The sequence below is a fragment of the Salvelinus alpinus genome, chromosome 12, assembly GCF_045679555.1.
Source record: "Salvelinus alpinus chromosome 12, SLU_Salpinus.1, whole genome shotgun sequence".
Classification (NCBI taxonomy): domain Eukaryota; kingdom Metazoa; phylum Chordata; class Actinopteri; order Salmoniformes; family Salmonidae; genus Salvelinus; species Salvelinus alpinus.
The window spans coordinates 44,372,185-44,390,025 of record NC_092097.1 but is presented as its reverse complement, the minus strand read 5'-3'; the positions used below and the strand labels follow the sequence as shown (position 1 = coordinate 44,390,025).

Here is a 17,841-nt window from a genome sequence, read left to right as displayed (position 1 = left end):
TCCTGCTGGCTAACATGACTCGAGGGTGTGTGTGTATGAGGCAGTGAGACGGGATGTGTATGGGGCAGTGAGACGAGGTGTGTATGGGGCAGTGAGACGGGGTGTGTATGGGGAGGTGAGAGGGGGTGTGTGTGTGGGGAGGTGAGAGGGGGTGTGTGTATGGGGAGGTGAGAGGGTCTGTGTATCTCCAGCATTGGCAAAAAAACAGTTCTTGCTTTTCGCTCTGTTAATTAAACCTGTGCAACATGCCACTTCATCTGACCGGCAGGTGTGTGTGTTTTCACGTGCACGCGTATGTGTGTTTGCATGAGGGGGGGGGGGATTCTCATTTTAATTGAGGACGCGGACGAGGCAGGCAAGGCGACGGAAACGCAATCAAGATAGACTGGAGATGTTACTGACCTCCAGTCACAGAGCTTTTGACCTTCCTCCTCACCAAAACGGAGCGCTAAGTTTATTCTGCTCATTTCCCGTTGGATAGCGTCCCTCAATCTATTTTTACTCCCCCCACCACTCAGAATGACAGGTATTTAAGACGTTTTCGCCCTGTGGTATTTTGTTCTGCAGTAGCTTATTAGAGTCATATTTGTCTCGTTCGTCAGCCGTGCAGTAGGAGAGCATTCCAAGAAAAGCTATAGTGATATCAACTGAGGCACACACACACACACACACACACACACACACACACACACACACACACACACACACACACACACACACACACACACACACACACACACACACACACACACACACACACACGCATGCTCATAATATGCACAATGCTGTATGCAATCTGTTCAACTCTCCAGGGTCAAGACGGGGTCTGGGATAAGGCCTGTTCAACTCTCCAGGATTCTCTCTTTAGGGAGTAATGCAGTCCACAAGCAATATCACCATGACTTCTCTCTTTGTGTGCGTACATGTGTGTGCGTACACGTTTGTGTGCGTGAGAGGTTGAGAGACAGTATTCTGCTGAGTAGGAAGGTTGGTATACCAAGACTAAGATAAGGCACTTTGCATTTTCCTCTCCTTTTATTGTGCAACGCTGAGGCTGAGGCACACAGTGTCAGTTCAGAGACTTTGTTTTGTTATGAAGAGGTGGTATGATAGCTGGTAGTGCAAATTGGAACATTGTTTTTTTTCTGGAGATGGCTCCAGAAGATGGCTGATCATATGGAGGATGTTTCTGACCTTATTGAGAAACGTTTGTGTGCCTGTGTTTTTTAGGCATATGGTATATCATTTTCACATTTACATTTGAATAATTTAGCATACACTCTTATTCAGAGCGACTTACAGGAGCAATGAGGGTTAAGTCCCTTGCTCAAGGGCACGTCAACATATTTTTCACCTAGTTGGTTCGGGTTTTCGAACCAGCGACCTTTCGGTTACTGGCCCAACACTCTTAACCACTAGGTTACCTTAACCACTAGGTTACCTTAACCGCTAGGCTACTGGGGTGTCTTTGGCATCATTAAACTGAAGATTAATCTTTATCAAAAATTATTATCTGTAATTATCTCTGTAATTATTATTATGCGATTAAACTGATTAATCATGTAACTGTAAATAACTAGGAAGTCGGGGCTCCAAGGAAAATATTCAGATTATAACTTTCAGATATTTTAATATCTGCTCAATTAGTCTTCAAATTAATTAATTATTATTTACCTCACGTTAGTCTCATTCCAAACGTCGTAAATTGTTGGTTATCTGCACGAACCCAGTCTTCACTATGAGTCATCCATGCATCAATTGTCTTAAAATAATTAATTTACTAACTAAGTAATTCACAGAAATGCATAACACAAACAAACAACGTAGATGGTTACAAAGAAATGATAGCGGATGTGCCCTAGTGGGCTAAACCGGCATGGCGGCTTGTTAGACAAAAGGGGAGTGGGGGTCAGCTGAGAAGTCACTACAGAGTTGATAATTATAACAATTGAAATGCTAATTCTTTGCACATGAACGCTCACTCATTCGGGAACAATTGCAATCAATATATATATTTACACTGTGTGTCGTCGGGATCTCTGTTGAAAAGTTTGTTTCTGTTGGAGAGTTTGTCCGCTCTCTCTCTCTGTCGTGGTTAGATGGATAGTTCAGAGTGACATTCATTCATGTCGTTATAGAATAGATGTTTCGGCGGTTGTCGGTCTTCGCGTTCAATGATAACGAATTCCTAGCTGCAGACTTGTAAATAATATCAAATACTTGTTCTTATTCTGTCGGTATCGATAGTCTAAGAGTTTAACCACGTGGGATGGTTAAAAGTTCAGCAGTCTGGTCTCAAACCTTGGCCCCCTCGTTATCGAGGTAAGCTGGTCTGGTGATAGAAAACCCGGGTGGGGGTTTTATTCGGAAGAGCAGAAAAGGGCCTGTCCCAGGACGTCACACCATAACTGTGCTCATGGGCGGTCCTCTGATTTAGTTAAACTCCAAAGGGAATTGGAGTTTCCTTCATTAAACAGTCCAAAATCACATTACACAATTTCACAAACAGTATCATCCTCACTCATTCATCTTATACAACAATTAGATGTAAGCCTCATATCTGAGGCTATTATATAAACAGCGTTATGGTAATGTGACCGTATTGTCTCCCATGAGTTTCACAAAATTGTACCAAACGGACCAGTTCGTAGATGGATACTTCACCGATCTTTTATACCTTCTCCAGAACATAAATGTTGTTAGGACCTCAAGTTCTGTGAGGTGGAATAAATTCCTTTGTTCTCTCTATGAAAACTCACTCTCTCTCTATACTGTGGCCATGAGGAGATAATCTCCTCCAGGAATTTACGACCTCTCTGACCACAGCAGCCTGGTTGTAGGAGACAGAGAGAGGGGGATGGTGCTCGCTGTACCCAAAGAGGGCAACGCCATGACACTACCTTAACCACTAGGTTACCATAACTGCTAGGCTACCATAACCGCTAGGCTACCATAACCGCTAAGCTACCTTAACCTCTAGGTTACCTTAACTGCTAGGCTACCGCTAGGCTACCGTAACCGCTAGGCTACCTTAAACACTAGGCTACCTTAACCGCTAGGTTACCTTAACCGCTAGGCTACCCTACCTTAACCACTAGGCTACCGTAACCGCTAGGTTACCTTAACCACTAGGCTACCCTACCTTAACCACTAGGCTACCATAACCGCTAGGCTACCATAACCGCTAAGCTACCTTAACCTCTAGGTTACCTTAACTGCTAGGCTACCGCTAGGCTACCGTAACCACTACCCTACCTTAAACACTAGGCTACCTTAACCGCTAGGTTACCTTAACCGCTAGGCTACCCTACCTTAACCACTAGGCTACCGTAACCGCTAGGTTACCTTAACCACTAGGCTACCTGCTGATCATTGTTATCACTATGTTCATGCACCAAATACATTCGGGGTGTGTGTTTGTGTGTATAAATATATATATATATGTGTGTGTGTATATATATATATATATATGTGTGTGTGTGTTGATTCTGTCCTTCTCTTCTCTAGGTGTTCCCGTAAGGACAGATGTGAGAGAGCAGATGAACCCCAGCGGTTTGCCTCAGACCAGCGTCAGTGTGTGGAGCTCAGTGTTCACCCCAAGAACATCTCTGTCACCATGTCCCAAGTCCAGGTGTGTGTGAAAGAGAGTCTGACTCTGTATGTGTGTACTGATACAGTACCTGTATATAAATGTGTGTTTATGTAAATACACACCAGTAACTGTGTGATATGCCAATAAGTAGCTAACTACGTGCTTGTGTCATTAAAGACATTAACATGTTCTTCACACTAACCTTGCCACAAAGTCCCCGGTCCTCAAATTAGCGGTAAATGTATTCCAGGACTACTTTCCAAATATCCACACTAGCCTGTCACTTGTATTTTCAGGTATTGTGACGGCAGCATCATGTTATAGATATACTTGTCAACGGCAGGGACTGTGGAGTTTGTCAGGATCAAAATAAATATGAAAGGAGCAAAGCCCACCTCAGTTTTCTGAAAACTCCAATCCTGCGACAACGGGACATCTACACAGATTTTTCTCCCAAAGAAACACCAGAATGGCTTTCCAAGAGGTGTTGAGTGTTCCTGAGTGGTCCAGTTTCAGTCCTGACTCAGAGACAAGGATGGAATACTGCTGTCCAACAAGGATTCCCAACCAAATTTACTGATCTTAAGCAATTTTGACAAATATTTGAAATTAGCCCATTTAGGTCAGCAGGTCTTAACATTAATCCTCTGCGTTATATGATTTACACTACATGACCAAAAGTATGTGAACATCGATCTCGACAAACCATTTCTGTATGGACATCGTTTTGTTCACTGGGGCATTGTCATGCAAAAAAAGGAAAGGGCCTTCCCCAAACTGTTGCCACAAAGTTGGAAGCACAAAATCGTCTAGAATGTCATAACGTAAGGGGCCTAGCCCGAACCATGAAAAACATCCCCAGATCATTAATCCTCCTCCACCAAACCAAGATTCGTCCATCGGAATGCCAGATGGTGAAGCGTGATTCATCACTCCAGAGAACGCGTTTCCACTGCTCCAGAGTCCAATAGTGGCAAGCTTTACACCACTCCAGCCGATGTTTGGCACTGCGCATGGTGATCTTTGGCTTGTGTGAGGCTGCTCGGCCATGGAAACCCATTTCATCGAGCTCCCGACCTAACAGTTTTTGTGCTGACGTTGCTTCCAGTCAATTTGGAACTCGGTAGTGAGTGTTGCAACCGAGGACAGACGATTTTTACGCGCTACGTGCTTCAGCACTTGGCAGTCCCGTTCTGTGAGCTTGTGTGGCCTATTACTATGCCAGTTTGCGGCTGAGCCGTTGTTGCTCCTAGACGTTTCCACGTCACAGTAACACCACGTAGTTGACCGGAGCAGCTCTAGCAAGGCAGACATTTGACGAACTGACTTGTTGGAATGGTGGCATTTTATTATGGTGCCACGTTGAAAGTCACAGAGTTCTTCGGTAAGGCCATTCTACTGCCAATGTATCTTATGGAGATTGCATGGATGTGTGCTCAATTTTATACACCTGTCAGTAATGGGTGTGGCTGAAATAGCAGAATCCACTAGGGTTGTCCACATACTTTTGTATATATAGTGTTTATTACATGTCCTTCCATTAAACCCTTGACATTATGACAAGTATTTCATGTCTCCACATTATCTGTCTTAATAATATATTCCCTGTGTTCCATTGATTTGTCCCCAGCTCGTGCTGGAGGCGCGTAACGTCCCTGACCTCTCTGCGGGAGTCAACTGCTCCTTCGAGGGTTACGTGGAGACGGATGGGCACATCCAGGGGAGCCGCATCTACTGCCTGTCCCCCTCGGCCCATAACGTCATCCCCATTACCCGAAATAAAGGTGAGAACGCCGCCCGGACCACGCCGCCTCTGGTGCACACTGGTGGTGTCATGATATCCCCCCCATGAAAATAGAAAAAGGCTGTTATGCCAATGATGACATCATACGCCTGTGGGCTCATCTCAGTCAGTGGAGGCTGGTTAATGGGGTAGTGGCTGGAATTAAATAAACGGAACAGCCTTAATGTGTTTGATACCATTCCAATCATTCCATTCCAGCCTGTCCTTATAGTCCTACAGTCTCCCTCGTCTTCACAATAGCTTTGCCTTGACCAGAATTGCACGGCTTTTTTTACATAACTCAAATATACTTTGAGTTTCTCTGTCACTACCAATGTTATTCCCCAAGCATCAAGATTATATATGTATCGTCTCCAATGTGATATGTTTAAGAGAGTTCAGATGCAGGTCCATTACCATGTGTTTTGCATCTTTAACAGTTCTAAAGCAATCACGCCACAATGACAGCACTGTTGCCTGTGATGTATCTTCAAAGCTTGGAGATGAAGGAGCCATATATATTTAGATTCCCAGAAGTGACATGTTTAAACTTGAGAATACCTAAAGCAGATTTTATATCCACCATTATGTATTGTTATCAGCTCTAATGTGATTTAATGTTCCCTGTGACTCTAGGAGATATTTCTACCTGACTTATTCTCTCCATAGTCTCCAATGCATGACATAAGTTGCTAAGCGATGCGTGTGTCTCCGTAGGAGACAAGTGCATGGTGAAGCTCTACCTCAAGTCCAAGGAGACGGGCAAGATGTTCGCCGGCGTGGACTTTGTATTCTACAACTGCAGCGTGCACTCGTCGTAAGTTTTCTATGTGGTTTTGTTTTTCTATAACTTTTATTTTAGGTTTCCTCTGCTTTTTTGTTCCTTCAGTTCTGTTTTCCCCTCGGTCCTCTTGTCACACTGCCCTTGAGAGGGCGCAGTGAGACTATACACACATCCCACCCCCCTGTAACCTCTGTGCACGTAGGTGGCTCATGTTACCACCACTGAGTAAAAATCAAACCCTCCATATATGACGAGATATCGAGATCCAATATGGTAATTTTAGCCTTATGATCATAACCTAGCCTACTGTAGCTGATAATAATATCATTATAATGAATTAATTGCAATTGACGGTCTCTGGTATTGGTGCCCAAACGTACTCCTAAAAAGTCTTCATTACCTGGGTTATACATATCAAAATCTGCCCAACATAAGCTTTGTGTCGTTGTTAGTGTTTGTAACCATTTTCCCAGGCTCCATTGCTACTGCATATGGGGGCTCGTCCATGATTTGTTTCCTATGAGTATGGTAGTTGCTCTAGTCACAGCTCTGCTGTGCAGAGATATTTGAGTGTTCAAAATACACTTTTGTGGTAGAGTTTCTGTCACTGACATCCACCTGATGGGTTAAGATTGGTTGTCAATTTGAAAGTTGCATAAACACAGGCTAATAAAAAAAAAGCCAGGGACTTTAAGTTTGTGCATTTGTGGAAAACCCTACATGGGAGATGCTAGATAAATGTATGAAGCCAAATCTGCTCATCGTTGCAAAGCATTATGACATCACAGATGCACATGCTGATTCGAAGGCTTTGGTGGATGATGAAAAGGGTCCTACGGGTGGTAGAGTACACCCCGTAGACGTGCAACTGAGAGAGGTAAAACTAAAGGGAAAATGGGAACAACAGAAATTGGAGCTCGAGCACAGGGAAAGGTAAAGCAAACCTGTAGCCAGACTAGAACAAGAAGAATGTGCGCATGCCATTCCACTGAAAGAGATGGTGCCCGAAGCGTGACAAAGTGAGATAGATCTTGACTCCGAATCAAATCAGACCATCCTGCACCCTCAACGGCATTTGATCTTGGTCGGAACAGCCGGCTTGTACCACCTTTCAACGAAAGGTGGATTGAAACATCCCGAAAAATGGCCGCTGCTCCTCAAGTGCTTTTGAGTGACTGGTCTGTCCGAACAACGCATGAACAAGGGAATCTATATTCGGAGAGCCTGTTTCTGTCCTGCCCTTGACTTTGGTGCAGGGCATGTGATGTCCATAGCCTCTTCGTTGCAAAACTCCCTGATCTTCTCAAAAACATATGTTTGTCTAGCTGTGTCCAGTCCAGGTGGTGATTGTACAGGCAGACCATCTATGGGAGGAAGGATGTCAGCGCTCCACAGCAGCTGAACCCTGGTCCCGACTGAGTCCAAACGCTCCTTGGCAACAACACCAGGCTTCAGAGCATCGAAGCTGTAAAACAGGAAATAACCAAAACAATTGAAGAGGTTACAACCCTGCACAACATCAATTCACCTCCCAAGTTTAGATAAGAAGAATAACCTCATACAATGCAATGAAAATTATATTCACTGCTGGTACTGCTTGAACTGTGGCAGCCGCCTGAAGTACGGAGTCAGGTGTTATTGCCAGCCATAGCTTTTTCCACCAGCACCGTACCATCCTCCAGTCCAACCAGCTGTGGGATGTTGACCCCTGTCACAGTGCTGTCCTTCACAACACCAGCAATCTCAGACAAAGTGTTCACTCTGGTCTTTCTGTAGCGCTGCTTGATGAGGCCGAAGCACCAGTCGGGGGAAAACTTGATGTGGCCTATGATCAGGAAGTGAAGGTCCAGACTGTGGTGGAGCTTGTGCATGGTCTGCCAGGCACAATACCAAAGCACATAGGTGTTCTTGTTTTGGCAAACTGTAGTTGCGAGGAGTTAAAAAGTAGATGGGACCTGGCTGCATAGGGTCAGAAGGATAGTGTACCTGCAAACAACAAACTAGCTAGTTAGCTAGCTAACATTAGGTTATAACTAGCAATGCGAAATGGCATTCTGAGAACATTACTAAACACAGATCATAAATGTAATGTTAGCTAGCGAGCCTGCCTTCTAGCGTCAGTTAGCTAGCTAACAGTAAGCTTGAACTTGCAATGAAAACAACTTAATGACAAAATTAGAAACGTATAATATCTGAAACTGTAGCAAGACTCTTACTCCGTATACATGGATAAATGCTTCATGGCAGACTGCAACCCCTTTCATTAAATAAGACATCCTGTGTCGTTTCCGTTTATGTACAGCTTGCTTGGCCTGTTGTTGTCAAGTCACTCTGGTTCACACTGACTGTGTACAATGCCATGAGAATCATCTTAAGCTTAGCAACCATCTTAGCAACCATCCAAACTCTGACCATTTCACTCTCCCTAGCAGAGCTGGTTAGGCTGTTTTCATGTTATCCAAATCAAATTTTATTTGTCATGCTTACCGTGAAATGCTTACTTACAAGCCCTTAACCAACAGTGCAGTTGAGAAAATATTTACCAAATAGACTAAAGTAAAACATTATAATTAAAAGTAACAAGAATAACGAGGCTATATACAGGGGGTACCGGTTAGTTGAGGTAATTTGTACATGTAGGTAGGGGTGAAGTGACTATGCATAGATAATAAACAGCGAGTAGCAGCAGTGTACAAAAGGGAGGGGAGGTCAATGTAAATAGTCCGGTGGCGATTTTATTAATTGTTCAGCAGTCTTATGCCTTGAGGGAAGAAGCTGTTGAGGAGCCTTTTGGTCCTAGACTTGGCGCTCCGGTACCGCTTGCCGTGCGGTAGCAGGGAGAACTTTGTGGGCTTTCCTCTGACACCGCCTATTATATAGGTCCTGGATGGCAGGAAGCTTGGCCCCAGTGATGTACTGGGCCATACACACTACCCTCTGAAGTGCCTTCCGGTCAGATGCCGAGCAGTTGCCATACCAGACGGTGATGCAACCGGTCAGGATGCCCTCGATGGTGCAGCTGTAGAACTTTTTGAGGATCTGGGGACCCATGCCAAATCTTTTCAGTCTCCTGAGGGGGAAAAGGTGTTGTTGTGCCCTCTTCATGACTGTCTTGGTGTGTTTGGACCATGATAGTTTGTTGGTGATGTGGACACCAAGGAACTCGAAACGCTCAACCTGCTCACATTGAGGGATTGGTTGTTGTCCTGGCACCACACTGCCAGTTCTCTGACCTTCTCCCTATAGGTTGTCTCATCGTTGTCGGTGATCAGGCCTACCACTTGTGTCGTCAGCAAACTTGATGTTGGAGTTGTGTTTGGCCACGCAGTCGTAGGTGAACAGGGAGTTCAGTAGGAGACTAAGTACACATCCCTGAGGGGCCCCAGTGTTAAGGATCCAGAGCGTTGGGGACTAACACCTTTTTTGCCAAAGCTTACTGACACGGCCATGTTGAACGTTCGTAAGTTCATCAGGTATTCTGCACTCTGGGTCTTCCTTTCCTGTGGCGGTCCTCATGAGAGCCAGTTTCATCATACCACTTGATGGTTTTTGTGACTGCACTTGAAGAAACTTTCAAAGTTCTTCAACATTTCCGTATTGACTGACCATGTCTTGAAGAAATTATTGACTGTCGTTTCCCTTTGCTCATTTGCAGTGGTGGAAAAAGTACCCACTTTTCAAGTAAAGATGCCTTTAAAAAGACACTGACTCAAGTAAAAGTTAATCACCCGGTAAAATACTACTTGAGTAAAAGTCTTAGGTTTGTACTTAAGTATCAAAAGTAAAAGCATAAATAATTTATTTTATTAAGCAAACAAGATGACAAATATATTTATAATCATTATTTTTTTTACATTTGCGGAGGGCCAGGGGCACAGTTCAACACTCAGACATAATTTACAAATGAAGCATTTGTGTTTAGTGAGTCTAGTGTTCTGTTGATAAGTGCGTGGATTAGGTAATTTCTGTCCTGCTAAGCAGTCGAAATGTAACGAGTACCTTTGGGTGTCAGGGAAAATGTAAGGAGTAAAACGTACATTATTTTCTTTAGGAATGTAGTGGAGTAAAAGTAGTCAAATGTATCAATAGTAAACTACAGATACCCCAAAAAACTACTTACATAGTACTTTAAAGTATTTTTACTTTACACCACTGCTTATTTGAGCTGTTCTTGCCATTGTATGGACTTGGTCTTTTACCAAACAGGGCTATCTTTGTCACGCTGGTATAAAGGATTTGGAGACAGGCACAGGAATATATCTGGCTTTTTAATACACCCAAAACAAACACGGATACAAAACACTGGGATGTACTCAAACAAAAGAGTGAGTGTTAACCTCGTAGAATGACACGGGACAAGACCCGGAATACACAAAACATGCAGCACAGGCTGAGACAACGCATAGGTACTCACACGACCAACGGACATGGGAACAATAATCGACAGCCCAATGGGGAAACATAGGGCACATTTATACAAACACAATCAGTGAGAAATTGGAACCAGGTGTGCGTAATGACACAGTTCAGTGCAGCCTACAAGGCCGGTGACAAGGCCGGGGGGATCCGGGACAATCTTCTGTACAGTATACCACCCCTACCTTGTCACAGCACAACTGATTGGCTCAAATGATTTAAGAAGGAAAGAAATTCCACAAATTAACTTAACAAGGCACACCTGTTAATTGAAATGCATTTCAGGTGACTACCTCATGAAGCTGGTTGAGAAAATGACAAATGTATGCAAAGCTGTCATCAAGAAAAAGGGTGGTTACTTTGAAGAATCTCAAATATAAAATATTTTTTGGTTCAACACTTTTTTTGTTCCTACATGATTCTATATGTGTTATTTCATAGTGTTGATATCTTCACTATTATTCTACAATGTAGAAAATAGTTAAAAGAAAAACCCTTGAATGAGTATGTGTCCAAACATTTGACTCATGCTGTATATTTTGAGGTTGGACGTTATCACGTTAGCACGTGGGGCGCACCGATTGGTGTCACCTCTTTAGTCAGTATGTGTTACACCTGTGCTGGTTTGTGATCTCATTAGTATGAAGCTGTTTCACCTGCTACCGTTGTATAAGATGGGTCTTAGAAAAAATTGAAAACCGCCAATCAAAATAAGTGTTCTATCACATTGACTATATTATTTTTGGGAAGCCTAATTTATTCTGAATTGTGGCCTACAAAATGTGTACTTTCAGATTTTCCAAACTCACTTCCTTGTTTAAATCACTTGTGCTGCTTGCGTGCTGAAATCCACAATGTATGGGGGAGGTTGTAAGGTGTTGATGGAGTGACAGATCAGCCAGTTAAAAACAAGCGGTTGTTTGCTCTGGTCTTGCCATAGGCTTTTATTCAAGTTCCATTCTGAGGCGCTGTGAAACCAGACGTTTCGACAGAGAGAGACACTTTAGTTCAAACACAACCTTTGTTTCTACAACCCAGTCTTTAGCCGTGACTCTGGAGGGACCAGCTTAGTAAAGATCTAAACCACAACCAGCCATTCAGGACCTATGGGGTTGGCTCTCCCCAGGCTAGATGCACTTTTCCTGTGGTGTTAGGGCAGACTAGACCCCCTCCCCCTGGATGAACCAGAGTGGAGATAGGTTGTGCCTGCTGTGGTATTAGCCGCAGGGCAGCAGATGGCTAGTGGGCCTCATAGGTCCCTCAAAGCCCAAAGTCGAGTGTCCCCCGTGCCAGTCAGACGAGCCCCCTTGGAGAATGGTCCCCATCACAGTACCCCCCTAACACATACACACACAGCCCACTGATTTGGCCAGTTGGTTGAGGCCGATGTGGTGGTAACAATTTAAAGCTTGTGGGTTGGACCCCTGCTAAGGCCTCTTAAGACACCTTTTCATTGGTTAATGCTACTGCAATACTGGGGTTCATAGTCGTAATATTACCCACAAATATGATAAAGGGCTTGTGTAACGGAGTGGACATCATAATGTCTACAATATAGAGGTGACACGCATCTATGGAGATGACGGTGATTGATGCAGATGCCAGAGTAAATCCCATTGGTTGGTAAATCTAATTCAGGGATTTGGGTTATGGAGTGGACATTTTTTTTGTAATGATACGAGTCTACGGAGTTGACGAGGAAAGATGCTGAGTAGAGGAGAGACACAGTGGTTTATACATTTATATGCAAGCATAAACATTATTCATGCCCGGAACACACACTCGTGTATACACACAAACTCTGGCCAAAAAGAGCTTCAAAAGCAGTCATCATATTTCAACCCTTGTATCCTTTCTCTCTCTTCTATAGATGTTGTGTACATGCATACTGGAATTACAATCACTCTCGCCAAGGGATATGCTCGCCCAATGATGAAAGACATGGATACATATTGATACATTATCCCATATGGATACAAGATCTACACCTACCCACCATACACACACCACACCCCATCCACCCACCCCCATACACACACCATCCAGCCATCCCCCATATACACCCTAACCACCAACCCCCCAAACCGACACCATCCATACATCCCCCATACACATAATACCCCCCATACACACACCATACACAATTCCCCATACACACACTACCCACCCTTTCCCCATACACACCAAAAACACACACCCTCCCTCCTTATTTATTCTACTGATTACGTCTTGGGCCTGCGATAAAAAAAATAAAAAAAATCCATACATTTGCATATCAATATTATTCTAATTAGAAATCCCACTGTTTCAGTTAAGGTTGGAGAGATTGAAATAGAAAATCACCCGCGGCCATGATTACTTCTTAATTAAATGTTTCCATAAAAAAAATACCCCTTTCCCATTTGCGATTTATTAAGACTAGGGTGGATAGTCTGGAAATGAAGTAGGGTTGATGTCTCTATAGGAGAGAACTAAGATCTCTAAGCACCTTTTTCCTGTGGTTAATTTTGTTCAGGTACAGTCTAATTCATTATAAAGATGCCGCAGGAAACTGTGTCATACTCTCGCCTCCAGATATGGAAAAGGTGTGGTTTGGAGAAGGAGGTACACAGAGACAAAAAGAGGTAGAGACTTTGAGTGTGTGACATTATGAACGAGACTTTTCCATTTGTCTCTGTGACGATCCTCTCTCCTCACATTTCCTACAAGATTCTAAATACTTCCCATCTGATCTTAACATTGGGGAATATGCATGCCTCCACAATAAGAACTTGCACTTACATCTCCTGATAAAAATGTTGGGCCAAAGCAGGCATTTAATCATTGAAGAGAGCAGTGAAGAGCATCCACATTGAAGGTATTTATCTTCCTGCTATTTATACCTTTAAAAAGCACTATTCATTCGAAATAAAATGCACCTTCAGAATAAGTAATTTTATCAAGTCTATAATGTTAAATACAGTACACCTCAAAGCGATCAAGGTTTGAAGTGTGGCTACATGGGGAGCATGGCTTCTCCATTGATGGTTGGATGGTCACAAGGGGGTCCAGGGATCGTGGCCCACCTCCAGACAGAAGTTTGGGGGTGGGAGGGTATCCTCAAATGGCCTTGGGTGGGTATCCCCGAAGTTCAAAGACTTAGGCTGGACACTAGCAGGGGTAAGCAACTAGTGAGTTACTGGGGGGATCTATGGATAGGCCTTCTTCCAGACCAAAGGAGTAGTGGTCGGGGGGTCCCCAAATGGGGTCTCTGAATGGAATTGAATGGACAAAAACATACCAGGTACCCTCCCTCCTTCCCCATTAAGCAATGGAACTGTTAATAAGCTATTGAACTCGTGCTTCCTGAGGGAGGTAAAGAATGGGTAGATCGTAGGTGGTCCTGGCATGCTGCTTTCCTGCTCGTTATACCAAAGACGTAAGACACAAACGGAACACAAATTTTCTTTAATTATTAAAAGAAAGTACGAAATAAAAGGATATTTGTCTGGTAGATGTATAGCCTACATTTAACCAGTTTGGGGATTTGACCTAGAGCCTGTAATTTGTGGGGACCTTGCATCGGTCCCCGCGTAATGGCAAATCCCGCTGTGCTAAAATGGTGTCCTCCTTTTGTCGTTATTAGCATGCTCATGTAATACAAAGAGTGGTCATTGTCTAAGCTACATAAAATAGCCCCTTTTTAGGGATAAGCCCCCTTTTTTTTTTTTTTTCGCCAAAAATGACATACCCAAATCTAACTGCCTGTAGCTCAGGCCCTGAAGAAAGGATATGCATATTATTGGTACCATTTGAAAGGAAACACTTTGAATCTAGGAGAATATAACACGATAGATCTGGTAGAAGAAAATATAAAGAAAAAAACAACCGTTTTTCTTCTTTTTTCTACCACCATCTTTGAAATGCAACAGAAAGGTCCCAAATCTAGCCATCACTCTGGTTGCAATTCCGATGGTGTCCACAAGAGGGCATCGGTGTTTGTGCACAGTTTCAGACTGATAACTTCAAGTATGAGAAAGCTACATGACATTTAATGTGAAGTCACCCAGGTACATTTGGCCAAATTGGGAAAGAGACATTGACATTACATTTTTTCTGCAAGAATATCGTCAAAACTGTATACTTGGACTTTGATTTAGCTTTTCCATATTGTAAGTTCAACATTTGCAAAACACCCAGTTTTCAAAACTTCATAACTCTCCATATTCTTGTATTTTCTGTCCAAAAGGAAAAGGCTTGCTGTCGCACAAGGTTATCAGCAACATTTTTGTTTAACCCCGATTGGTGCTTATTTGACACAGTTACAGTCAATCAAGTGAAGACCGCCCGCATCATCGGCACGCCATGAAGGCATCACTCTCTGACCAAATTTGATGTCCTATAGGATATACTACACTCATAATGATATCGTGAAGTCTGGTTACGTTCTAGGATCTCTGAGGAATAAATACAAATGTCATTTGACTGGTTGAAACAACTTTTAGGGTTCGATTTTCACAGATTCCTTTCTTCGCAAATTGAACGAGTGGAAATACAAAATCGATCATGCATGCTATATGGACCATTTTAGCATATGAAAAAGGAATTTATCTAACAAAATTAAACTTCATGTTTTCCCTGGGACCCTTTGGATGATAAATCAGAGCAATATTTCAGAATGTAGGTACACATTTTACCTTCAGAGGTGAATTTATCAAACCTATCCCGGTGAAAAAAAGTGTTTGGCATTTTTTTGCAGTAATAGCTACTGTAAATTGGACAGTGCAGTTATATTAACATGAATTTAAGCTTTTAGCCGATATAAGACACTTATATGTACTGACATTTGTTGTTTCTCTAAAATCTGCGATCTTGATACACGGCGCTGTATGATTTACAACTGTCCCGTAGACAGGACGCCTATCTTTTAAAAGCTCTTCTGGATCCGCTCCTTTTTTTCAATTTTCGCCTAAAATGACATACCTAAGCTTATATTTTAGTCTGGTGGCTAGCCTAGACTAATAGTATATATTTTTTTTAATTTAACCTTCATTTTACTATACAAGTAAGTTAAGAACAAGTTCTTATTTACAATGACAGCCTACCCCGGCCTAACCCGACCCTAACCCAGACGATGCTGGGCCAATTGTGCGCCGGCCTATGGTACTCCCGATCATGACCAGTTGTGATACAGCCCGGGATCAAACTAGGGTATGTAGTGACGCATCTAGCACTGTGATGCAGTGCCTTAGATCGCTCTCCCAAGATGGCGTAGCAGTGCAGACGTGGTTTGTCGTCCTCTCGTTTACTTTTTGTATTTTTCGTGTATATTTCCATTTATTTTCAATCTCTTTTCTATTTTGAAATAAAATATACATTCCGGTAACCCGCCTCACTCAATGTGACACGGATCCGCATTTTTTTTTTAGACCTTATAGCCAGTACCTCCATCAGAAGCTAGCCATCAGAAGCTAACCAGCTAATTAGCTACTAGCTTTTTAGTCATTGTTAGCCACTGCTAGCGTCCTTTACCTTCAGCACAGGCACCAACCGTATTTTTTTAGCCTGGATAATACCTACCAGCCTCGGACTGTTTTTATCCACGACAACGCCGGATTCCTGCCATAAACCCTGGACCATTACTCCTGATCATCACAGCTAGCTAGCTGCCACCGAGTGACCCAGCCTCGAAGCTAGCCCTGAGCTAGGCCCACTCTGTGATCACCCGGCTACCCAGCCGATGCCTCCCGGACACGGCTAGAATCCACTACTCCTACCAGATACATGCCGTAAGCTCTGGACCTTTGCAGCTGATCATCGCTGCTAGCTAGCTGTTACCGAGTGGCTATAGGGGCTAACGCCCCTGCCCCGAAGCTTGCACAAGTTAGCCCGGCTAGCAAACGTAATTACTACAACTACAATACCTCGTTCTCCATCTGGACTGGACTGTTCATTTGTCACCGTACTCCATTTTTTTTAAATTAACTTTAAAAATATATATTTTTTATATCTGTCGGCCTTTGTTGTTGTCTTAGTTGATTAGCTGTTGTTGTCTTACCCGTTGTTGTCTTAACTAGCTCTCCCAATCAACACCTGTGATTGCTTTATGCCTCGCTTTATGTCTCTCTCAAATGTCAATATGCCTTGTATACTGTTTAGGATAGGATTCATTGTTTTAGTTTACAGTGGAGCCCCTAGTCCCACTCAACATGCTTCAGATTCCTCCTTTGTCCCACCCCCCACACATGTGGTGATCTCACCCAGTATCTCCACCACATCCAGAGATTCAACCTCTAGATGTGCCTGGGCTTACCACTGCACCCGCACCCCACCATACCCCTGTGTGCACATTATGCCCTGAATCTATTCTACCACGCCCAGAAATCTGCTCCTTTTATTCTCTGTCCCCAACGCACTAGACGACCAGTTTTGATAGCCTTTAGCCTTACCCTCATCCTACTCCTCCTCTGCGTGTCCCCACGCACTCTAATTTGTTGACTTCTGTAATCGAAAAAGCCTTGGTTTCATGCATGTTAACATCAGAAGCCTCCTCCCTAAGTTTGTTTTACTCACTGCTTTAGCACACTCCGCCAACCCTGATGTCCTTGCCGTGTCTGAATCCTGGCTTGGGAAGGCCACCAAAAAATCTGAGATTTCCATACCCAACTACAACATTTTCTGTCAAGATAGAACTGCCAAAGGGGGAGGAGTTGCAATATACTGCAGAGATAGCTTGCAAAGTTATGTCATACTTTCCAGGTCTATGCCCAAACAGTTCGAGCTTCTAATTGAAAAAATGAATCTCTCCAGAAATAAGTCTCTCACCGTTGCCGCCTGTTATAGACACCCCTCAGCTCCCAGCTGTGCCCTGGACATCATATGTGAATTGATTGCCCCTCATCTATCTTCAGAGTCCGTTCTGTTAGGTGACCTAAACTGGGATATGCTTAACACCCCGGCCGGCCTACAATCTAAGCAAGATGCCCTCAATCTCTCACAAATCATCAAGGAACCCACCAGGTAAAACCCTAAATCCGTAAACATGGGCACCCTCATAGATATTATCCTGACCAACTTGCACTCCAAATACACCTCTACTGTTTTCAATTAGGATCTCAGCGATCACTGCCTCATTGCCTGCATCCGCTATGGGTCCGCGTTCAAACGACCACCCCTCATCACTGTCAAATGCTCCCTAAAACACTTCTGCGAGCAGGCCTTTCTAATCGACCTGGCCCGGGTATCCTGGAATGATTTTGTCTTCATGCCTAGTCGTTCTTTAAAAGT

The 17,841-nt window shown here is 43.5% G+C and overlaps 1 protein-coding gene across 1 annotated transcript in view; it reads left to right on the top strand.

Annotated features, from left to right (window-relative positions):
- LOC139536245 (plexin-A1-like) overlaps positions 1-17,841 on the top strand; it is a 416,804-nt gene that overhangs the window by 222,153 nt on the left and 176,810 nt on the right. Inside the window, exons 6-8 of the mRNA XM_071336602.1 lie at positions 3,508-3,631; positions 5,223-5,376; positions 6,093-6,192. Coding sequence (XP_071192703.1) covers positions 3,508-3,631; positions 5,223-5,376; positions 6,093-6,192 — 378 coding nt within the window. The remainder of the gene's footprint in view (positions 1-3,507; positions 3,632-5,222; positions 5,377-6,092; positions 6,193-17,841) is intronic.